The sequence below is a fragment of the Pagrus pagrus genome (genome assembly GCF_965226575.1).
Source record: "Pagrus pagrus genome assembly, chromosome: 9".
In the NCBI taxonomy this organism is placed as follows: Eukaryota; Metazoa; Chordata; class Actinopteri; order Spariformes; family Sparidae; genus Pagrus; species Pagrus pagrus.
Window position 1 is genome coordinate 22494030 of NC_140193.1, and position 19933 is coordinate 22513962.

A 19933-nucleotide genomic window follows, 5' to 3' on the forward strand; every position below is an offset into this window, starting at 1 on the left:
CATCCTCTCACTGAAGATGGGTTTGTCTTATATAAACGTGATTTAAAGTGTGATGGAGGACGCTCATTATACATACTGTGACCAACTGGGTGTCCATCTTATGAACACTGCTACTGCTGACTGCTCATCAAGTCTACAAAAATCAAACACTATGAACACATCCAATTAAAGGTCAGTTTAGTTGTTTGTTTGTTTTTTTCAGATAAATGGTGAAAAGGTAAATCTGTGAAGCACGAGGCTACAGAAGGGGGGGGGGGGCAAGAGGGGGGGGAGAGTGGGAGAGGCAGCTCAAGGCTGGGGCACATCTGTTAAGGCTCCCATGTCAAGTGAAGGAGGAGGAGGAGGAGGCTATGAATATCAAGCCTGAGGTGTATGTGTGCATCATGTGCCTGCATGTGTGCGTGTGTAGGGGAGAGGGAGAGAGAGAGAGAGAGAGAGAGAGAGAGAGGCCAGCAGACAGACAGACAGACAGAAGCAGAGTAGGAGTAGGAAAAGAGAGGGGGACTTGGAAATGGAAGGTCTGGCTGTGTCTGCCACAGCTGTTGGAAAGTGGGAGTCGAAGCAGACGGTCATACACAAACAAACACAAAGCACTCCATATGGACGCCTTGAAGAGCTCATCTTTAAGGGCAAACTGTCCAAAAGTTTGGAGACAGGGTCACAAAGGGGAAGAGCAGATAAAAGAGGAAGAGCGTTAGTGAGATGAGAAGAGAGAGAAGGAGGGTGGGTGTATTCGTGGACGGCGCGGTACAAAAACTCCAGGATCTCTCTCTCTCTCTGGATAAAAGTCCCCGCGTCTGAGTTTGACAGAAGAGCAATCTGAAATTCAATAAATTCAGGGTACATTTCCAGGCGTGTTTGCTCTTATCAGCCTCCACACTCCACCTCTCTGGGAGTTGCCCACTATGACCGCAGCTGCCAAACCACAAGGCAGCTGAGCGGCAGTCCCCACCAAGCTGCCTGCGTCTGAAAACACTGTTAACGTGTGAAGAAGATGCACATCCAGTCCAGTGTTTTCTAGACAATACCGTCCACAATAAAATGTCTTATCAACAGGAAATTGCATGAATAATGTAAATATCCCTTCTTTAAGGAAGTAACTGTGTCGTTCTTATTCACGTCTGTATTTCCTTTTTTGTTCTTTTCGTTTTCAGATCGCTGAAAGAGCAGAAAATAGTGGCTTATGTGCAGGTTAATGCTGTGTTATCAGCCGCTTTGACGGTTGTAATCATGTTATGGATTAGATGCAATAGAAAGTTGTCTTCCTCATTTTGCTGCCACACAGCCCTGAACCAGCCTCGGGTCATTTATATCCAGAGGTTTTCCCCCGAAGGCCAGCACGTCCAGATTCATCCACCCTGGAGTTTTCAAAAGGCCCATTTTAGAAAGAGACAAGTCAGCTTAATAAGGCCGGAGGGCCAAAAGGAAGAGAAAGAGATGCTTCATTGGAAATGAGCAGTGTTTCCACCACAAGAGCCTTCCCCAGAGACTAAGGGCCTTTAGAGTATGTCAGTGCGTTTCCACAGCAGGGACCAGGGTCTGCTCAGGGTTAGTACTTTCCAAAAGTACAGGAACTTTGGCGGTTGGACTCGAGGCTCCGAGGCTGCAAATACGTTTTTTTTTTGTTTTTTCCTTCTGCTTCAACACATCAACATGGAGATACAGAAGAAAGCAGAGGACAGATGGACCCAAGACAACGTTACTGAATGGTTTTGCACAACAATGAGGAGTAAAAATAGCCGTCATCAGTGGTAGGGATAGACTGATTATTGATCGTTTTTACATTATTATATGGATTTATTATTATATTCAGTATATTTCCAATTAATCATTCTGGTGTTTTTTTTTTGTTTTTTTTTACGTCTGATTGCCAACTAAAAAACAGTATGTCATAGTTAGTTACATTACATTACTGGTTAATACAAATGTTGGCATTTTTTGACATATGGGTTCCAAATATCGGTCATGTTCTCTGCAATTACTAATAATCAGTATCGACCCTGAAAAAACATATAGGCCAGTCCCTCAGCGGGCCTCATATTGCTGGTCTTTAGACCGTGGTTGAAATGCAGACGAGAACAGGCCGAGGGAGCCTCTTAGTTCCTTGAAAAGGAGTTCCTGGTACTAAAAGTTCAGAGGGGAAACACGGCTCCAGTCTGTGATTCAAGTACCTTCCAGGGGGCTGACAGCACAGACAGTGTAACTCAGGCCATTCAATGGTTCAGGGTGGTGACAGTGACAGGAGACATTTTGATGTGAGTGGCCGCACCCATTAGAAATACGCTACAAAATACCCTGAATTTTCCTGAAACAGAATCAGAAACCAATTTTTGTATTTACTTCTTGTGATTTGGTGTTGCTGTGTTTCCCCCCCCACTCTAGTCACTTGATCTGGATTTTCAGACAGCTTGTATGGAGCATCGACTTCTTCTTTCTTGTTGGTTGTTTTTTTACATTGTAAAAACAAGTCCCCATCTTCTTCAACTGTTTAGGAGAACGCTGCAACGCTGTTTTGCTGTGAAGCTCCAGAAATGTTTTGTGGACCACGAAACTTCCCCTGACTTTCCATCAGAGTCAGGCATGCGATGAACTGCTCTTGCCCTACCTGCATACCTGCACTCTGCAGTGAAAACAGCACAGTGTTTGGTTCTGCTAACACATCCTATTGTCTGTAGAAACATGCAAACATGTATTTCCCCGGGAAGTACACCACCAACTTTAGCCTTGGCAATGCGAGTGCCACTCTTCGCACAGTTAGCCACATTGCACCATATGTCCCGCTCACTTTCCCTGCCCAGATTTCTGCAGGTAAGATCCAACCTGGCAACCCTACTGCTCACAACCAAAGCCCTCCCTGTGTGTAGCGTTAGTGTACATATGTGGTGCTTTCAGAGCTGTCAGCAGGGAGGTTTTTAGATGCACTCTGAGCAGAGAAGATGCTCTCTTCTTAGCCACAATTTAATATTAACTAAAAGATCAGCAAGAGGTCAGTCAGGAAGATTTCTAAATGCTGAAAACTCCCGTGACACTCTGGTCTGACGTCACACACTAATGATCTCCCCGCAGCTCTGACTCAGAGGGTGTAAAAGGCAAACAGCTCCCTCCATCACTGACTGGAAAACTGGATTAAGATGAATATTGCTCAGAGTAACCGCAGGGCAGACAAAGTTTCTGACGCTCCAAACAAAAACACGCAGTCGTAGACAGAGAGAAAAGCACCTATGCTGAGAGTCTGAGGGAGACACGAAAGCAGGGCTGCAGAGTGGGCGCAGGCCCTTTTATGGCTGCACTTTTACGACTGTGTGTGAACTTTGTGGTCTGAGGAGCCAGTCTGAGAACAGCATGTGCCTTTGAAAAGGCTCCTGTTGGATCACGGCGACAAAAAAGCGCTCAAATCTGCGATCCCGTCCTCTAGCTGTCAGGGATTCAAGCAGAGGTGTGTGTCTTGTATAAACCAAAACACACACACACACACACACACACACACATGCGTGCGTGCGTGCGCCGGAGCAGCACTCTGGGAGGTCACGGTGATTCAGCCATCTGCTGCTGCAATCAGACACTGAAGCGGTGACCCGACACACACACACACACACACACACACGTGGCAAGTTCAAATGTGCGCACCAACATACACAGCTTCAGCGCACGCTCAACCTAATATACACATGGTTTCCTCAAAACGCACACACATACAGAGCGCTGGCTGCCAACACAGAAGCGAGCACGACGTTGCGTTCACGCACGCACGCACACACACTCGCGCACGGGCACTCTCAGCCCGGCCGGCTCAGATTGCAGGAAGCTCTTTGCACGCAGCTCAGTCCACAGCAGCCGGTACTAATCAGCACAATCCACCTGCAGATCGTTATGGATCGCTTACTGTCTGCAACACACACACACATACACGTACAAACACGCACACACAAACGCACACTTGCACGAAAACACGCAAGCACAATCGATAGATCCATACTTGAACACACGCAGAAAGTGTCCTCGTGATGCTGAGCATGGTTCACGTTAGTTTGGAAAACACCCCCAGCTCCAATAATGTGTTTATGATGACTCACTGTGTTTATGACAGACTTCACATCGAGTGTATCAACTGTTTTCAATCCATTTTCTGATCTGAAATCAATCTAGGTTCGTGTCAGCGCTTGGAAATGTTCTCAAACGGGCTACTGAAATATCGACACAGCGCCGTTTTCTCCCACACGCACGCGGGCACGCACGCGCATCAATGCAACCCCCCCCCCCCGCCGGTGTTGTAGGGCTAACCGGTTCCCCACAGGCGCGCCACGCTGCGTTAGCGCGGCCTCACCGGGGATAATTACAGCCTGGTGCGGCAGGGCGAGCGTGGCTCCGAGCCAAACACTGCTGCTCTGCTCTGCTCTGCTCGGAGAGGGAGAGGGAGAGACACACAGAGAGAGGGAGAGAGAGAGAGATTATTGGAGCAGTGAGAGACATGGACCTATAGATTAAGCCCTAATCAATAGGCTGCTAAATTCATCGATGCGATCAATCAGTGGCCCCGTGACATAAAATAACTAGTGCGATCAGTCACTCTCGTCTTATTCCGACCTTGGGGATCACAAACGGCGACCCCCCCCCACCCCCACCCCCCATCCTCCCTTTTCCAAAAACGCGGACGGAAAGGTTGAGCAGCAGTCGCGTCGTTGTTTTTTTCTTTAGAGAATAAAGATTAAAACCTTCAAACGAACCTTATCTGAGAGGAAGGAGAAGCGGCGGCGGCTCTCAGCGCAGCACAAGAAAGATCCCCCCCACCTCCCTCCCTTCTCCCTCCTCCCCTCCCCTCCTCCTCCTCCTCCTCCTCCCCTCCTTCTCTCTCGTCTGTCGGCCTCTGTCGAGTTCCGCTCATAACCTCGCCACCCACCCTCCCAGTTCCCCGCCTCTCCCTGCTTTCCGCTGCTGGCGGGGAGCGCACACACACACTTACACACATACACACACACACAGAGGGAGACGCACACACACCTCTTTATAGCTCTCTCGCTCTGACACGCACCCACAAGCATGCACAGCCTTGCACGCACGCACACACACACACACACACACACAGGCGCACACACAAACACACAGAAGCGCACACACACAGATGACACACAGGCAGGCAGGCAGCGTCAATAAAAAGCCCAGCGCTGTGAGAGGCCGCCGGCACTCCACTCCCCCCTCCTGCCACTGCGATTAGCGGAGGCTGGCTGGCTGGGGAGAGGCGCCCCTCTGTTATCTGGGGCGGTGGCAGCCTGTGTGTGTGTTGAGAGAGTGAGAGAGAGAGCGAGAGGGAGAGAGAAAGAGAGGGAGAGATTAATTTAACTCTTTCGGGGCCGGATCGCAGCGCTCGGAGCTCCGCTCGCTGCTGCACTCCGCTCAGGCAGCAGCAGCAGCAGCACAGAGGAGCCGCTATTAGAGAGGATGGAGGGAGGCAGAGAGGGACATTAAGCACGCGAGCCTCCACGGATACGTGTAAGCAGGGGCACAGCCAGTGAGGTCATGTCCTCGGTGATATTTCAGGGAATCTGAAGGGTTATTCAACAATTACGCACAGGCTGTTCCAAGTATTGGTTATTAAGGCTGGAGATTCTGAAATGTTATTGGTGAAGAGGGATTTAGTATTCTCCAGTACAGAGAAGGTTTGAGAGGACATTCACAATAGAGTTGAAATGATTAATCAGTCAGTTAATTAATAAAATTTGTTATTTTTATTTTGATATTGGACAAATGAATTGAGTGTTTGTTTTAAGCCAACATGATTTCTATATATCTTTGACTTTTAGACTGTTGGTTGGGCAAAATGATTTGAAAATGATTCATCAGATTAATTAAGAGTGAAAATTGATTAAATACAATTAGGAATGTTTTTGGTGGGGTCTAAATACTCCATTATTTGTACTGAGTTTGGTTTGTGACCAGTTGAAAATGTCTTGGGCGGACAGGGAGTCGTGCCGGGGGGGAATTCGACTCTTGAGTTCAATATTTGTAAATGGTGCTAAATGTAATGTAATGACTGTGTCTAATAAAAAGGCAAAAATCTGCACTGGGGAAAATATTTTAATGAAAAGGAGCCTGAGCGACTTTTTGATTGAAACATTTAACTAAATGGTTAAATTAGTCTCATTTGAGGCTTTTTGCCAAGCTGGGACATACACTCAAGTGAAACCTCACCACATATTGATGAAGATTGAGAAATCCAAATGATTAATTTTTTCTCATTACATTTACTGCACATCATGTTAGTCGGATAACCTTGAAACCAATTACACTATTTCCCCTCACAAGCATTTAAAGCTCTTGGAAGCCACAACATTATTACCACTCTAATTGACTATAACATGTTAAGGCGTTTCTGAAAAAATGTTTTCATAGCCCTGTGTTTACAATTCCTCAAAATGCGGCTGCTGCACCATTGAGCAGCTTTAATCAGCTCTGCTCTGAGCAAATGAACACAGACTCAAGGTCAGTGTCAAGAGGAGAGTCTCTTCGTTTAAGGCCATTATTAAACAGGAGCAACAACCTGAAATCTTGAAAATGTACACTGTGAACTGGGGTTGAAACAGGATTTATTGTTTAACGCAGTTACCCTTTGTCGTATTGTGTAGTGTTTGTACGTACCCACTCACTTACTGGCAGGATTAACCTGTGTGGGAGGCCCCTGGGCAAAAATTTGCTAATGAGCCCCTGTTGTCTTGAAACTTTAGCTTGACACAGGGGCCCCCTCTACAATTACCAAGAACTGTGGTGAGTAACACATGGTGAACACAGAGCCTTTGGAGCCAGGACATTAGTCCGCTGGGAAATCGTAAGTGGCTATATCTGGGTTTTGTGCACCGTAAATTAAGTAAAGAAAGAAGAAAAAGTCAATAGAGTGAAATGTTTCTCTTACTGTCAACAAATCCCACGGGAAGACCAACACCAGCAATAAAACGGTATTTGTCTACGTATCCACGGTCTGTTATTCATCTGTTGCACTAGGTGACATTCTTCTTCATTACAGTGAACATGCCCACTGTAGTTAATTTGAGTCATTCCCAAATACACTGCGTCCTGCTGCCATAAATACTCAGCAGTACACCAAATGTGTTTTAATCCACAACTGAAAATAATCCCCAACAAATCCAAAATATACTCCTGTTGAGTTTTGTAAAAAAAAAACAGCGAAGCAGGATATATATATCAGATAAATTATTCTATCTGATATTGGGAAATTATATTATCAGCTATGGGTATCGTTGGAACTGTAGCAGATAAATAGAGCTGATAATATGAAGAAAAAATTGCTTTTTACTGACTTAAATAGCCAAGTATGTTGTCACCGGTCTGGGCGGTGTACAAACATGTAAAAATATTGGTTATATTATCAGTATCGACCGTGAGAAGCTGGGAGTTATTGGTTATCGGCTGAATACAAATCCATATCATACATCCCTGCTAAAAAGAGCCTTTTATAAAAAATAAAACCATACATATCTTTGGGACCTGTTCTTAAATATAAACGCATTCAGCTGGAACAAATGGGTTTATAGGGCTGAGTGCCACAGACGGTGAAGGGAAGTTTGAACATCCTGAGAGGTGGAATAACACAGTTTTAGTTTTGGTCTCTCATGGGATTTTATTGACGTTAAGAAAAGTACAGAACAACACCAGACGTGAAGTTCTGCATCTGCTAAAATCTCCTTCTTTTATGTCTGTATGGGGGAAAAAGGGGAAGCTCTGCACATTCATAAGATCATATATGGCAGCCCTGTAAAGCTCCGCTTCAATACCAACAGCCTGGAGCAAAACCAGCTCATTAAAACATTAGACGTAAAGAAAGGCTACACAACAATTTGGGGTCAATTATTTATACTTTGAAGACATCACTCACGCGGGCTGTAATCTGCCCATTAACCTTCCCCAGCAGCCTTATATTTACTGTAAGTGAGCGGAGTTTAGGAGGGGCTGCAGCCTCCACCACATCCGCGCCCGTACAGTAAACACTGCCGGGGCTCTAATAAACAGCAGCCGCCGCTCCCGGTGGAAGCCGCTGCGCAGAGGAGCGACAAACAGCCTTCAGGCCTGCTGCTCGCTCTCGCTCCGAGGTGTCACAGCTCTCGCTTGTTTTTTTCTTTTCCTTTTTTTCTTTTTTTCTTTTTTCCTCCAGCGTCTGTGCTGCCGCTGTCGCCTCTCTCTTCCTCCCCCTCTCTCTGTGTCTGTGCGTCACAGCTAGGTCATGGCCGGACTCCAACAATGGCTCCGGTTTCTCGAGCCACGCGCGCGCGCGCGAGCGAACACGTCGCGCACACACACACGCAGGCACCAGGAGCACACAACACACAGATCTGACAAATGATAGGGTGGCGAGGCGAGGCGAGCTAATAGTAGGCAGTGCGCCTGCCGACATGCCCGTGGGCCGCGGGTGTTAAATTGTATCCAATTACGGCGCATGCGACGATATGAGGGGGGAATAATAATTCGTCTTGCGTGACAGGGAGATTCGCTTATTTCCAGGGCTCTTTGTGTGCAGGGGGGGGGGGGGGTGTGCGGTGAGGGGCTCGTCTGCGGGAGAGCCGTGGAGGTGTGTGGAGGTCTGCTTTTCTGGAGGACATGGCGCGCATGTTTCATTAATCAAAATCCAGTTAACCAGATTTGGAGACATGGCAGGGGCCAGCAGGGTCCGACCAATAATTAATATCCATTATTTAAGCAGCCCAGGTCTAAGAGACGTCTTAACGCACGCACACACATAAACGGACACACTTCAGCTGCGTGAGGGATTGCATCAATGCGAAAATGAAATAAACACGCCCAGTCTCAGCTTTGTTATGAAATGTCTCTGCTGCTCATTTATTTGATGGAGTGCACAGTCAAGTAAAACCAGCAACAGTGCCAAAAGAGGGGCAGGGGCACAGTGCAAGTGTGTGTGTGTGTGTGTTGTCTGTGTAATACAGTGGTGGGGCTCTGTGAAGTGAAAAGTTGCACTCTGGTGTCACTGACGCCCAGAAGAAAAGTTCAACAACTCAAGGGTAAAAAGGGTCAAGTGTCGGTTCATTAGTTCAACTTGTCAGAGAGGCGGCTGACAGCTGGCAGCGCGCACCGACAGTGATGAAACCACCCAGATATGGGAAAAACCGAAGGGGCTGAGGTTGAATATGAAGTGACTCTATTATCCTGCCAATCACACCTCAGCTACGTCCCCTCAGCACCACTGACAATGGCCATGAAATGATGAACCACCAAAGGCTGTTGCTATGCCGTGGGTGTCGAGTGCGTGCCATCTTTTCCAACCTGTTTTGACAGGAACCTTAGAAAGAGTGTGTACGTGTGTGTGCGTGAGGATGTCTGACTAATACATTGTTGTTTAGTTATTCATAAGGCTCTATATGCTCGACCGTCACGTGAGACCCGCAGGTTTGGACCGAGAGGAGCATTTTCTTCACATTCCAGTCCAAGGCACGTACAAAAATATAGTGTACACTTAAATATATACAGTACATCGATCTGTTATAAATACAAAAACATACATGTGTAGTGTTTCATAAAAAAATACAAAACAGTTTTTCAAAGGAATACTTGTGCGAAAGTCGCGACAACAGTAATACCATATGCAGAGAGAAAAACAAATACTGTCTGACGAAGGAGATTCACTGCGAGAGACACTCATGAGTTGGGACTTACTTGCCCTGCCTAGTCATCCTCGCTGTTTCTAAAACCCCCTCCTGTATTTCCACCTCATCTGAACTAACCGTTCAGTACCCAGATCAATCTCAGCATGGACGTAAAAGCTTTCGCATCTGACACACTGGGTGCGTTTTAAAAAGCTTGCTCTTCACCTCGTCCCCTGCAGAGAAGTGAGAAGGTAATTGCTGCGAATGCTAAACTAACACCTTGTTATGATTGTCTTTCAACAGCGCTTTATGTCTTTTATTTTCTCCTTTCATTTTTGCGGCATGCCTAAAAAAAAACGCTGCAGAATGCAGGAAACAACAAGGCAGTGCAGAGAGGGAAATCATTTTAAGACCTTTGGGATGCAGCAGATGCCTTTAACATTAGGAGGATCTTTAGATCTGCTCTTTTCTTGCTCCTCTCTGATGGCAGCATTGCAGGGAGCTGCAGCTCTTCTCACTGTGTGTGTGTGTGTGTGTGTGTGTGTGTGTGTGTGTGTGTCTTTAGGATATTAAATAGTAAAGGATGGGGATTAATAATGGAACCTGACAGCTCATCTCCGGCTTCTATCTGCCTGACTGTCCCCCCAATCTTCCCTTCCATTCCCTCCCTACCTCCTGTTACTCCTCAGTTTCTAATCCGCTGCGTTTCTCCCTGGCTCTGACCCTCCTTTGTTTTCCTTTCCTTCAGCTCGTTTGTCTCTCCCTCTCTTTCCCTCTCTCTCGGCTCTCTCTCAGGGCCCTCTGTCTTTCAGGGTCATGTCAGGGGAGTAGAAGAGCACGTTGGTGTCATCGTCGTCGTCATCGCTGAGGTCGGCCAGGTCAGCCTGCGTGTAGCGCACTGCCCCGGGGTGGTACTCTCCGATCCGAGTCCTGTCACACAGCCGCGACTGCAGAGCCAGCTAGAAAACAGACACAAGCGCAGAAATTAAGCCAGCTAAATTAGAAAATCTTTTTCACTCTGTTCTGGCCATCCATTCACACTAAGCTGGGGTTTTACACACTTGAAATCAGTGTCTTTAGCTGATAAATGTGAAAACGCTGGTTTAACTCCCCGTACAGATTTAAATACTAGAGCCGAGACAGACTGCCAATCATTGTGAACAGAACTTCCAAATAACATCCTTCTCAACGCGATTCAAAACTCAAAAATCGCAGCTGGCAACCTCTAGAAGCTGAGAAACGTTTAACTTAATGCTAATGTCCTCCGACACGCGGGAGCAACAACCTGCATACAACCAATCACCAATGCTTGTTTTGATTCCCTTGGGCAAATGAAGCAGAGTTATTTTCATTTTCTACTCCACTCAACTGCATAAAAGTACCAGAATGGTGAGGAGCTGATCGTCATGTTCAATAGCATCCCCACTCAATATAATATAACTCTGAGGAACTACAACAACACGCCATTTGAACTTGAACTACTTTGTGGTCCAGTATAGTGGAAAAAGAGCTTAGAAGGTTTAGAGCTGCGACAATTAGTCGCTTTATTGATTAGTCCATCAAAAGAAATTAACTGCCAACTATTTTGATAATCGATTAACAATTTCCGTCATTTTACAAACAAAAATTTCAAACGTTTGCTGGTTTTAGCTTCTTAAGCATGAGGAGTTGCTCCTTATCTCGTTATTTATGATAGTAAGTGAAAACTCATTTTTCACAATTTTAAAGACTGAAACAATTAATGATGAAAAAAAATTATTGTTAGTTGCAGCCCTAGCTAAGTATGTAATTTAAATGTTTGATGTTAAACATGCTCGTGAGCCTGGGGCTCCTAAGAAGCAAGAGAGAGGGCCTGCTACATTAAGTTCGATCCAGTATATTCCAACATAACTGCTTGTTGGGTGGTGGGATGGCTTCAGAGACCCCCTCTCTCCCAGCGCCTTTCTGATGTTGGATATTTTAAATCTCAAACATACAGGGACGGTATTGTGCTCAAACTGGATTTATACTGATTTTATCAGATGACTGCGATCATGAAACAGTGATGCGATTGACCTCAGCACGCACTGGGGCGGTTTGCAGCTGAGTGTGAAACGGCTGGGATGAAAGTAGGCACCTTCAAGTCTGAGGCCCCGGTTCTCTGCTGGAAAACAGTGTATTGCTCCCTCTGAGTTGGGAGTTGGTGGCTGCCCCAAGTTAAGTATATTTGGATCTTGTTTGTGAGTGAAGGCAAAATGGAGCTTGAGATGGATACGAGGATTGGTTCGGCGTCAGCAGTAATGAACGAGTTGTACTGGACCATTGTGGCAAAGAGGAGCTGAGCCGGAAGGCAAAGCTTTCGATTTACAAAAGTTGATCTAAGTTCCAAACCTTTCCTCTGGTCACAAGCTTTGGGTAGTGGCCAAAACAGTGCAATTGCGGATACAACTGGCCGAAATGAGTTTTCTCCTTAGGGTGGCTGGGCTCAGCCTTTAGGCACTGTTCAGACCACATCAGGGTTTGTGGCAAAAATGCCAGTCCTCCAATTCATCTACTTGAGGGTATTGTTTTCAGGCTGCAGTTGTGCAGACTAGGTGTGTAACGGTACGGTACGGTGAGCACATCAGTGGGCGAGTGCATGACTGTTCCGATCCACTCTCCAAACCAGTAAGTGGTGGTAATGTACCTAAAAGCTGTTTTCCAGGTAGAAGAAGAAGACACAATAACACAAGACGAAGAAGGAGTCACAGTGACTGACTATACGCTATGGTGAGTTCAAATGAGACACAAGAGGTTAGGATGTGCCGCTTCTTTCAAATGAGCTGTGTGGGAAAATTCGGCAAGAAAGTGTAGGAACAGAGAGCGAGGGTGCGTCTGCGTTGTATCACAGCTGTATGTGAGCGGACCATCAAACATGCTAACGCATACGATGGCATCACCCCGATGTGTCAGTCACTGGAGCGAGGCGAAAACAACAACTTATCCTTGCTGTTTTTAAGCAGACTCTAGATGTGAAAGCAGACAGGGCCAAAGATGTTACCTAAGCAAATGGCATTTACATCACATTTACATTTGTTTTTAACTAGCCTTGAATTAAAACATGACCTTTGCAAAAGTGTGCAGTCACTGTTTACTGCTTAATGCACTACCAAGGAAGGTTAAACAGCTTATATTTTCAATGCTCCCCACCTGTGGAACAAGCCTTCAGAATACCTGATGTCTGTTAAAACTGTCAGCTCATTTAAATCAGATCGGAAAACATGACTGTTTACCTCGGCTTCCCATTTAGTTAGTTATTTAGTTATTTATTCAATCTTGAACTATTTATTTGCCCGCTTTTGAAGCATTTTTCCAATTTATGTGCTGTGTAAAGCACTTTAAATAGTCTGAATGGTGCTTTATAAATAAAGCTGCCTTGCCTGCAGGCTTCACCAGCTATCTCAGGTGGAACTAGATAGACACTAGGTGGAACAAACTGTAATATACAGTACTATCAGTTGTAAATAAATAAAAAAAGAAAGTTAGCCCTATTCATTTGAAATTTTTGTTGCATTTTTCCCCATTGAACCAAACTCACACCGAACTATGACCATAAAATCGAGGTACGTCCTGAAGGTGATTTCTGCTCAGCATTAAACCCCTGGTGACGACCGCAGTCTGGAGAAAGGCAGTCCGACATCACGTTGCGATGGCAATCACATAAGCTGACGGGCAGCATGAGTAACCAAGACCATAATGGAGCTTCACTTATGCTTCATGTGTATTAAATCAATTTGGACCAGTGATCCAGTTTAAAACACACCTCAATGATAGGCCTTGCTTCCTGATTATTTATTGAACGTCTGTGGATGCAGACAATCACTGTAGACCGGGATGCTAAATTATGAAACCTACTATGGCAAATGCATGAGCCACTGATCAGAGGCAGAATAATACGGGTCATTTGTGGGCTCACTAGTGGCATGACTAAATGCGAGCAGCCTCTCCTTTGTTTCTTTGAGGGATTGGCAAACTGCTTTTAGGTGAGTTACTACCACCTTAGGGATTGTCAAAGTACCATTCATGGAATGACACTCCCACGCACCGCTCATGACTAATGGCTAATCGTCACACCCTCCATTCTGTCTGAAGGTGGCCTTAAAGATAGTGTGAGGAGCTCAAACATCAGAGGGAGCTCGAGATAGAGCCGCGACTCCTGTGCGTTGGAAGGAGTCAGCTGAGGACACGTTCATACTTTACGATCACACATATGCAAAATTAACAGTCGCCTCCCGTTCACTCCCGCTGTATGTAGCGAAGGGTCAAATAAACGATCTGCATTCCATGGTCCTTTCCATCTTTTAGTTTAACAATGAACTTTGATCAGCAAAGTCGCAGTTACAACCTGTGTGTGGTTGACCCCTCAAACGGACTACAAGCCAGAGTACTGAGGTCTAATAGTTTAGGAACTAAATAGTGAATTAGTACTACTAGAGCAAGAGCAATATATGGGTTCTCTGATGGATCGGTTTATGTTGTCTGATATGCACAGATATGTTGTTTTTTTTGGAGACTATAATGCAGAAAAAGATGCTTGGGGTAATCTGTAATTATTAACTTCCCAGAGAAGTTTACCTTTTCAGTGCACCGATGACATTTTAGACAATAACATTTCTTGTTGAACTGTACAATACACTGCCTCCGTTACAAAGTTTGTTTGTCACAAGTGTTTGATTACCACATTTGAGGAATCACTGCCAGAAGAATGAATCAATCAAGCCCCAAAAAATCAAGTTCTGGTCGATCCCTAATTTCTATTGTTTTAAAACACCAAATAGGTGATCACACAGAGCAAGAGGGAGAAGAATTTTTGAAGCCTACTCCCTAATACATGATACCTCTGATAAGCATCTATGATGTTTACTGGACAAAATAGGACGACAAAGAAGAGATGTATACAAAAATGACCTTTCAAAATTAGTGTGGACGTAGCGTAAGACTGCAGCGATGCTGAAGCATAAGGGGACAGGGAGAGCTTTCTCTCTCTTTCTCTTACACTCGCGCACACAGAGAAGAAGTAGTAAGAGGTGAGCTCATTGCAGAGCCACAGGCGGTTCAGCTGTATGGCTAGAATGCAGATCAATATCATGGAAAGAAAGAGTGGACGAGGGAGAGAGGGAGCGAGAGGCAGAGTACACAGGTGGGAGGGAGATGCTACACAAAGGAGAGCGGCAGAAATAATGTAAGAAAGATAAATTCCAGAGATGCTGTAACAAGGTAGAGGCAACAGAGGAGGCAAGGGAACAGACACACATGCAGTGCAGAGAGGCAGAGATAGAGACAGGCAGAGAGAGGGAGGAGGAGAAGAGTCAAAGTCTGCCGCGGAGAGAGGGGAAAAAACTACGGAGGACTAGATAAAGCCAGAGATACGAGGCAGAGAGACGGATGTAATTAGACAACACGGTTATGTAAAATCCTCGTATACGTGCGTCGCTTTAAGCACAGGGGGAAAAAAAAACGAGGTGGGAATCGTTGGTCTGATTTTTGGTGTCACGATTCAATTCTGAATTCAATAAATCGTAAAGGGGCACTATATTTAGGCTCTCACTCCTGTGCCAAAACATTCACTCATGTTTGTAGTCTGCTGAAGTGCAGCATGAAACATAACTGGCAGTTAAACTAACTTGTCTTAAAGAAGGTCACTGCTTGACAGAGCAGAAACAGCAGAGAAAAGTGTGTGGGAGTATAGATCTGTTTTTTTGTATTATTTGGAAAGACAACTGCAATTATTTTGAAACATGTTGCAGCCATCCGCCTGAGTAAGAATAATGAAATTTTACAGACCACCACTACGGGCTTTAATGTTTATGTTCTTTTCGCGAGGGCTGCACAGTTAATCGAATTATTATCACAATCTCTATATCTGTAAAAAATAAGCATGACGTGATTTAGTGAGTTGGACATGTTCCTGAATCAACATCCCACATTGCGTTCCCGGACCAACAGCGCAATGAACTAATCAAAGCCCTCTGACATCATGCTGCTCCCTATTTTACTTTTTGTTTTGTTTTCTTCCCTCTCCTAAAGTGTGTTATATATGTTCTTGTGCATGTAAAAGGTCTTGAAAGTTAAAAAGCCTAAAGTCTGCACCAACTGAAGCTCCCGTCTCCCACAGAAAACACTGGCCCTGAAAAGCCTCGTCAGTAGTCCTGCCTTTCATTCTGTGACTTCTTGACATCACACTACGCCCCCATGTCACACATTTGCATAATTAATGCCCAGCAGCTAATTTGACACGTAAGAATTCATTCATGCTTTGCTGCTATTAGCAGTGCGGGCTCAGGCCTGTGCAAGCTGACTTATCAGAAGAGATTGGATATTCAGGAAGGGGGAGGGGGGGACTGTGAACTGGACCAGTGAACTGTGGATCAGTGAACTGAACCGACATCCTGGCCCCACTCTGGAGGTACGGTGAGGAGGGACCAACAACTCTTTCATTGTACATGTGGCACATGAACATTGAATTAAGACATACTTGAGAAAGTCTGAGCCAGTCCCTTTATATGCATGTAAACGCACTGCAAACAAACAGCAAGAGCGAACGAAAGGAAGAAATTGAGAAAGCCAGCGAGTGATCTAGCGGAGGTAGGAGGGGTGGGGGGGTTAGGGGTGAGGGGGGTGTCTGGTACGAAAGTGTAGATTTGTTGCGTTGAGGGTGGAACATTTTGACGCTGTTACAACCCCCCTTCTCTCCCTTACCCCTCCTCTCCACCGCCAATCTCACACCTGATGTGTGGGGGCTGCTGGGAGTCGCATGCCAAGATGAATAACAACCGGCTGTTAGTCACGATAGAGCATGAACACACACGCCGCCTGTCTCACTCTCTCTCTCGCTCTCTGTCGTCTCCCGTCTCACCTTCTCTCTCTTCGTTCTCTCTGGCACGCACACAAACAGCATTTTCTCTGTGATTTACGAACACACTGAGATTCCATTTCACCCCTCTGTCTCTCTGTGTGTGTCTCTCTCCCGACTCACCACAGTGAAACATTGACATTTGGGTTGAAGGTCATACCACACATTCCACTCTTCCACATAGCGCTCATGACCCGTTATCAGCGTGGTTGGTGGTACTGGGTGGGTGACAATATGCGGGTGTTCATGCGTGTGTACGTGCGAACTGAGGCCACAGAGAATTTCTTTCTTCGTGGTTCAATATGAGCTCTGATTCATATCCGCAGGTACTGTCAATGTTTGCAGATTGAGACAAATCTGTGGAGAACCGTATTGATTGTGGTGTTTATTGAAATGCAACCGATGAGGTTTGCAGCTCAAATTCACAAACATCATCCCCTCTGGTAATTGGGCTTCATTACATTTCCCTAAAAGCTCGATTTGTGAAAGCATGAAAAAATAAAATCTGTGATTTGTTATTTTACTCTATAAATAAGAGGATTGTGTGACCAAACCCAACAAGTATTTCCTCTATAGGTGATCTTTTACAGAGCACCTTTTACAGATGGTACCAGTGGATTTGTGAGGTTAAGTAGCCTAATTACAAATTCTTAAGTGATTATTTCTTACCAGAAAGAAGGCTAAAACATTTACGTCTTTTAGTTTCAGTTAACTGAAAAAAGTTTCAGTTAACTAAAAAAAGAAGAAGGGTTGCTTTAATTCAGCATTCTTACATGGTGATTATGAAACAAAGACTACAACAGTTATTTTTAGCGCCCATCACAATATATTCAACATATTCAAATGGCTTTACTGACGGCCTAAAAGCCAAATGTGTATGAGCATAAAAGAAGAGAAAACCAGCAATATTCAGTGTGTTTTCTGCATTTTTGCTTGGATTCTCGTCAATTTCCAAAAACTGCCTCTCACATCCAAAGACTGTTTACATCCACATCTGTCTTACAAGACTCTCCTTGGCACAAAACTGACAATTGTATTGTATTGCTGAGAGCTTCACAAGGTTGTTAATCGATCTCAATGACTCAACAACTACTCTACCTGCAGTTAATTTCTGCATATTGACGCACCACCTCTTTACTACATAACCGTGTTGTCTAGCGTCTGTTATTGGACAACTAATTCATTTTGAATAGGAAAATGTAGCTTTACCATCTCTGTCAATTATCAGCTCAGAAACCTGTTGATGTTGATATCTCAATTTATTTTAGATGGTTCATTCGGATTAAGTGAATGTATAAAATAAAGTTATGTATATAATGAACCCAGTGAGGAATGATCCACCGAGGACACATTGGACATCATTTTGTCAGATTTCTTGATTTTGTAAGATTTAAAAAAAATTCATCACTGAGTACTGTAGTTAAGCCTCCCAAGGAACCAATCTTCCCGATTATCTGCGTATTCTCTTGAGTCCTTAATTGATGACATAATTACAGTGTAGACGGACATAATTTATAGAGTCTTATAGAGCCTTAAATAACGAATGTTCAATTTAAGTACTACAGTAGATCTACAAAACAGCTTTGACAAACGTAATTTAGAAAATTGCGGAAAGGGAACCTTCAACTAAAAACGGATTTAGTTTATTGTAGTGAGCTGAGGGTGTCCTTGTAAAAAAAAAAACACTTGTCTGTGCCAGCCTTTCTCACATGCAGGTAGACATATTTTCTTTAACATTTCAATAATCCAAGGACTAGCAAAACTGCTTAAGAATAGATCTGGGACAGGCTTCCGCTACCTGTGACCCTGCAGGAGTAAGGTACACTTACCTAACTGTACTTTTATTCTGAAAAGTGTAGCAATCACTGAAAAGTGAAACCGATGCAAAAGTGCCTTGAACTTGATTCTTTCTGGTGGCCACCTGGGGGCGACTCCGTCAGTTTCCAAAATAATTCTGATTGTAATTGGGCTTCTGAGAAAATTACCCTATTTCTTGCTTCATTATTTATCTCAGTACACAGTTTCCTGTCGAAATTGTCAATGAATGGGATCTTGATTTACAAAATGAAGTCTGAATCGATAGTTTTAAGTCTTCCTCAATACAGCACGATGTTCATTTTGTAAATCAAGATCCCATTCAAATTAAAATAGACGAAAAAACAGGTTATACCTTAGGGTGGCTATCTTTTGATTGACAAGTTGCTGCCATGGTAACCTGTCAATCATAAAAGAGGCATAGAAATGCTTATCCATGGCCATTTAAGTAGCTGTTAATTTTTTCTGGCAAGTACATTTTGTTTTAAGTCTGTTTTTTGGCCAGCCAAAATTAGCAATTAATATCAAAGATAATGTGAATTACGAATGCACTACTAAGCAAGCTAGCTAACGCAACCACTGGCAGATAGCTTAGCCCCAACCTCTCGTCCAAATATGGTCACTTCAAGCTCCAAAAAGACAAGATGGCTATGGCTCAAACTCAAGGCTTCGAAATGGGAAGTCTACTAACCAATGGGTGCTGTCACTTTATGACACTTCTTTTATACAGTCTATGGGCTTCAGGGAATGCAATGTTGGTCAGTCAGTCGGTCCAACACAAACTAAATTTAATACAGAAACCCACAAGGCTGCCATTTTGGTTTTGACTACATTGTCTCGACAGTCGTTAGATGGATTGCCATCAAATTTTGTAAAAACATTCATGTCTTCCTTGGAATCAATTGCAGCTACAATGGTGTTTCTCTGAACTTTTCATTTAGCAATACCACAACATCGGTCGGTCTTTTAATCGGTCTACTTGCAAAACGAATGACAGTCACATCAGTATTAGCTGTACTTTGTGTTTAATGGCAAGTAGCGACTGTAAGCATGCCAACATTCTAAACTAAGGCGTTAAATATGATAAACATTAAACCTGATAAAAATTGTATAATTGTTGTTGCCAGCATGACGTTAGCATTTAACTTAAAGCCTCACAGAGTCGCTGGTGTGGCTATAGACTGCATCTCCATGATGTAAATGAAGTGTTACAAAGATGTTGCCAGGTCTGACCTATTCAGATTGGCATAGCAACTTTGAAGAAAATCAATTGGGGGCATATTCAGACATGATCAACGTGTTAAATTGCAAGCATGTTTATGTAGCGCTTTCGTGTCTCACCGTGGCTTTAGATGTATGTGTGTGCAGCTGCTCTACCTGCATTCCAGTTGGGCTCACTAGGCTCCACCAGTCCCTATCCAGGCCAAAGACGAAGGCATTGGCCAAACCGTGGAGCGGCGCTGACAGGACGTGCAACAGGGTGAGAGAGAAGGATGGATCCTTTGGGTAGAATGCATTATGGAGCCTGTTGGAGGAGAGAGAGAAGCAGAGGTGTTGAGTTCGTCCATTAAAAAAAGTTGTAAATAAAGAGACAACCTGCAAGAGGGCTTTAGGGGCGAGTAATTGAAGGAGAAGTCAGAAG

General features: G+C 44.5%; 2 protein-coding genes across 3 annotated transcripts in view; both read right to left on the minus strand.

The window, feature by feature from the left end:
- Window positions 1-10397, minus strand: part of bcor (BCL6 corepressor) — a 45414-nt gene extending 35017 nt beyond the window's left edge. The window contains exon 1 of the mRNA XM_084362433.1: window positions 10278-10397. The gene's annotated coding sequence lies outside the window, so the exon portion shown is untranslated. The remainder of the gene's footprint in view (window positions 1-10277) is intronic.
- LOC311262758 (cyclic AMP receptor-like protein A) overlaps window positions 10397-19933 on the minus strand; it is a gene marked incomplete at its 3' end in the record, with an annotated part of 49697 nt that continues 40160 nt past the window's right edge. For both annotated transcript variants that reach the window (XM_084362437.1, XM_084362436.1), the window contains 2 exons: window positions 19669-19816; window positions 10397-10564 (listed from right to left, as the gene is read on the minus strand). In XM_084362437.1, coding sequence (XP_084218563.1) covers window positions 10397-10564; window positions 19669-19816 — 316 coding nt within the window. The remainder of the gene's footprint in view (window positions 10565-19668; window positions 19817-19933) is intronic.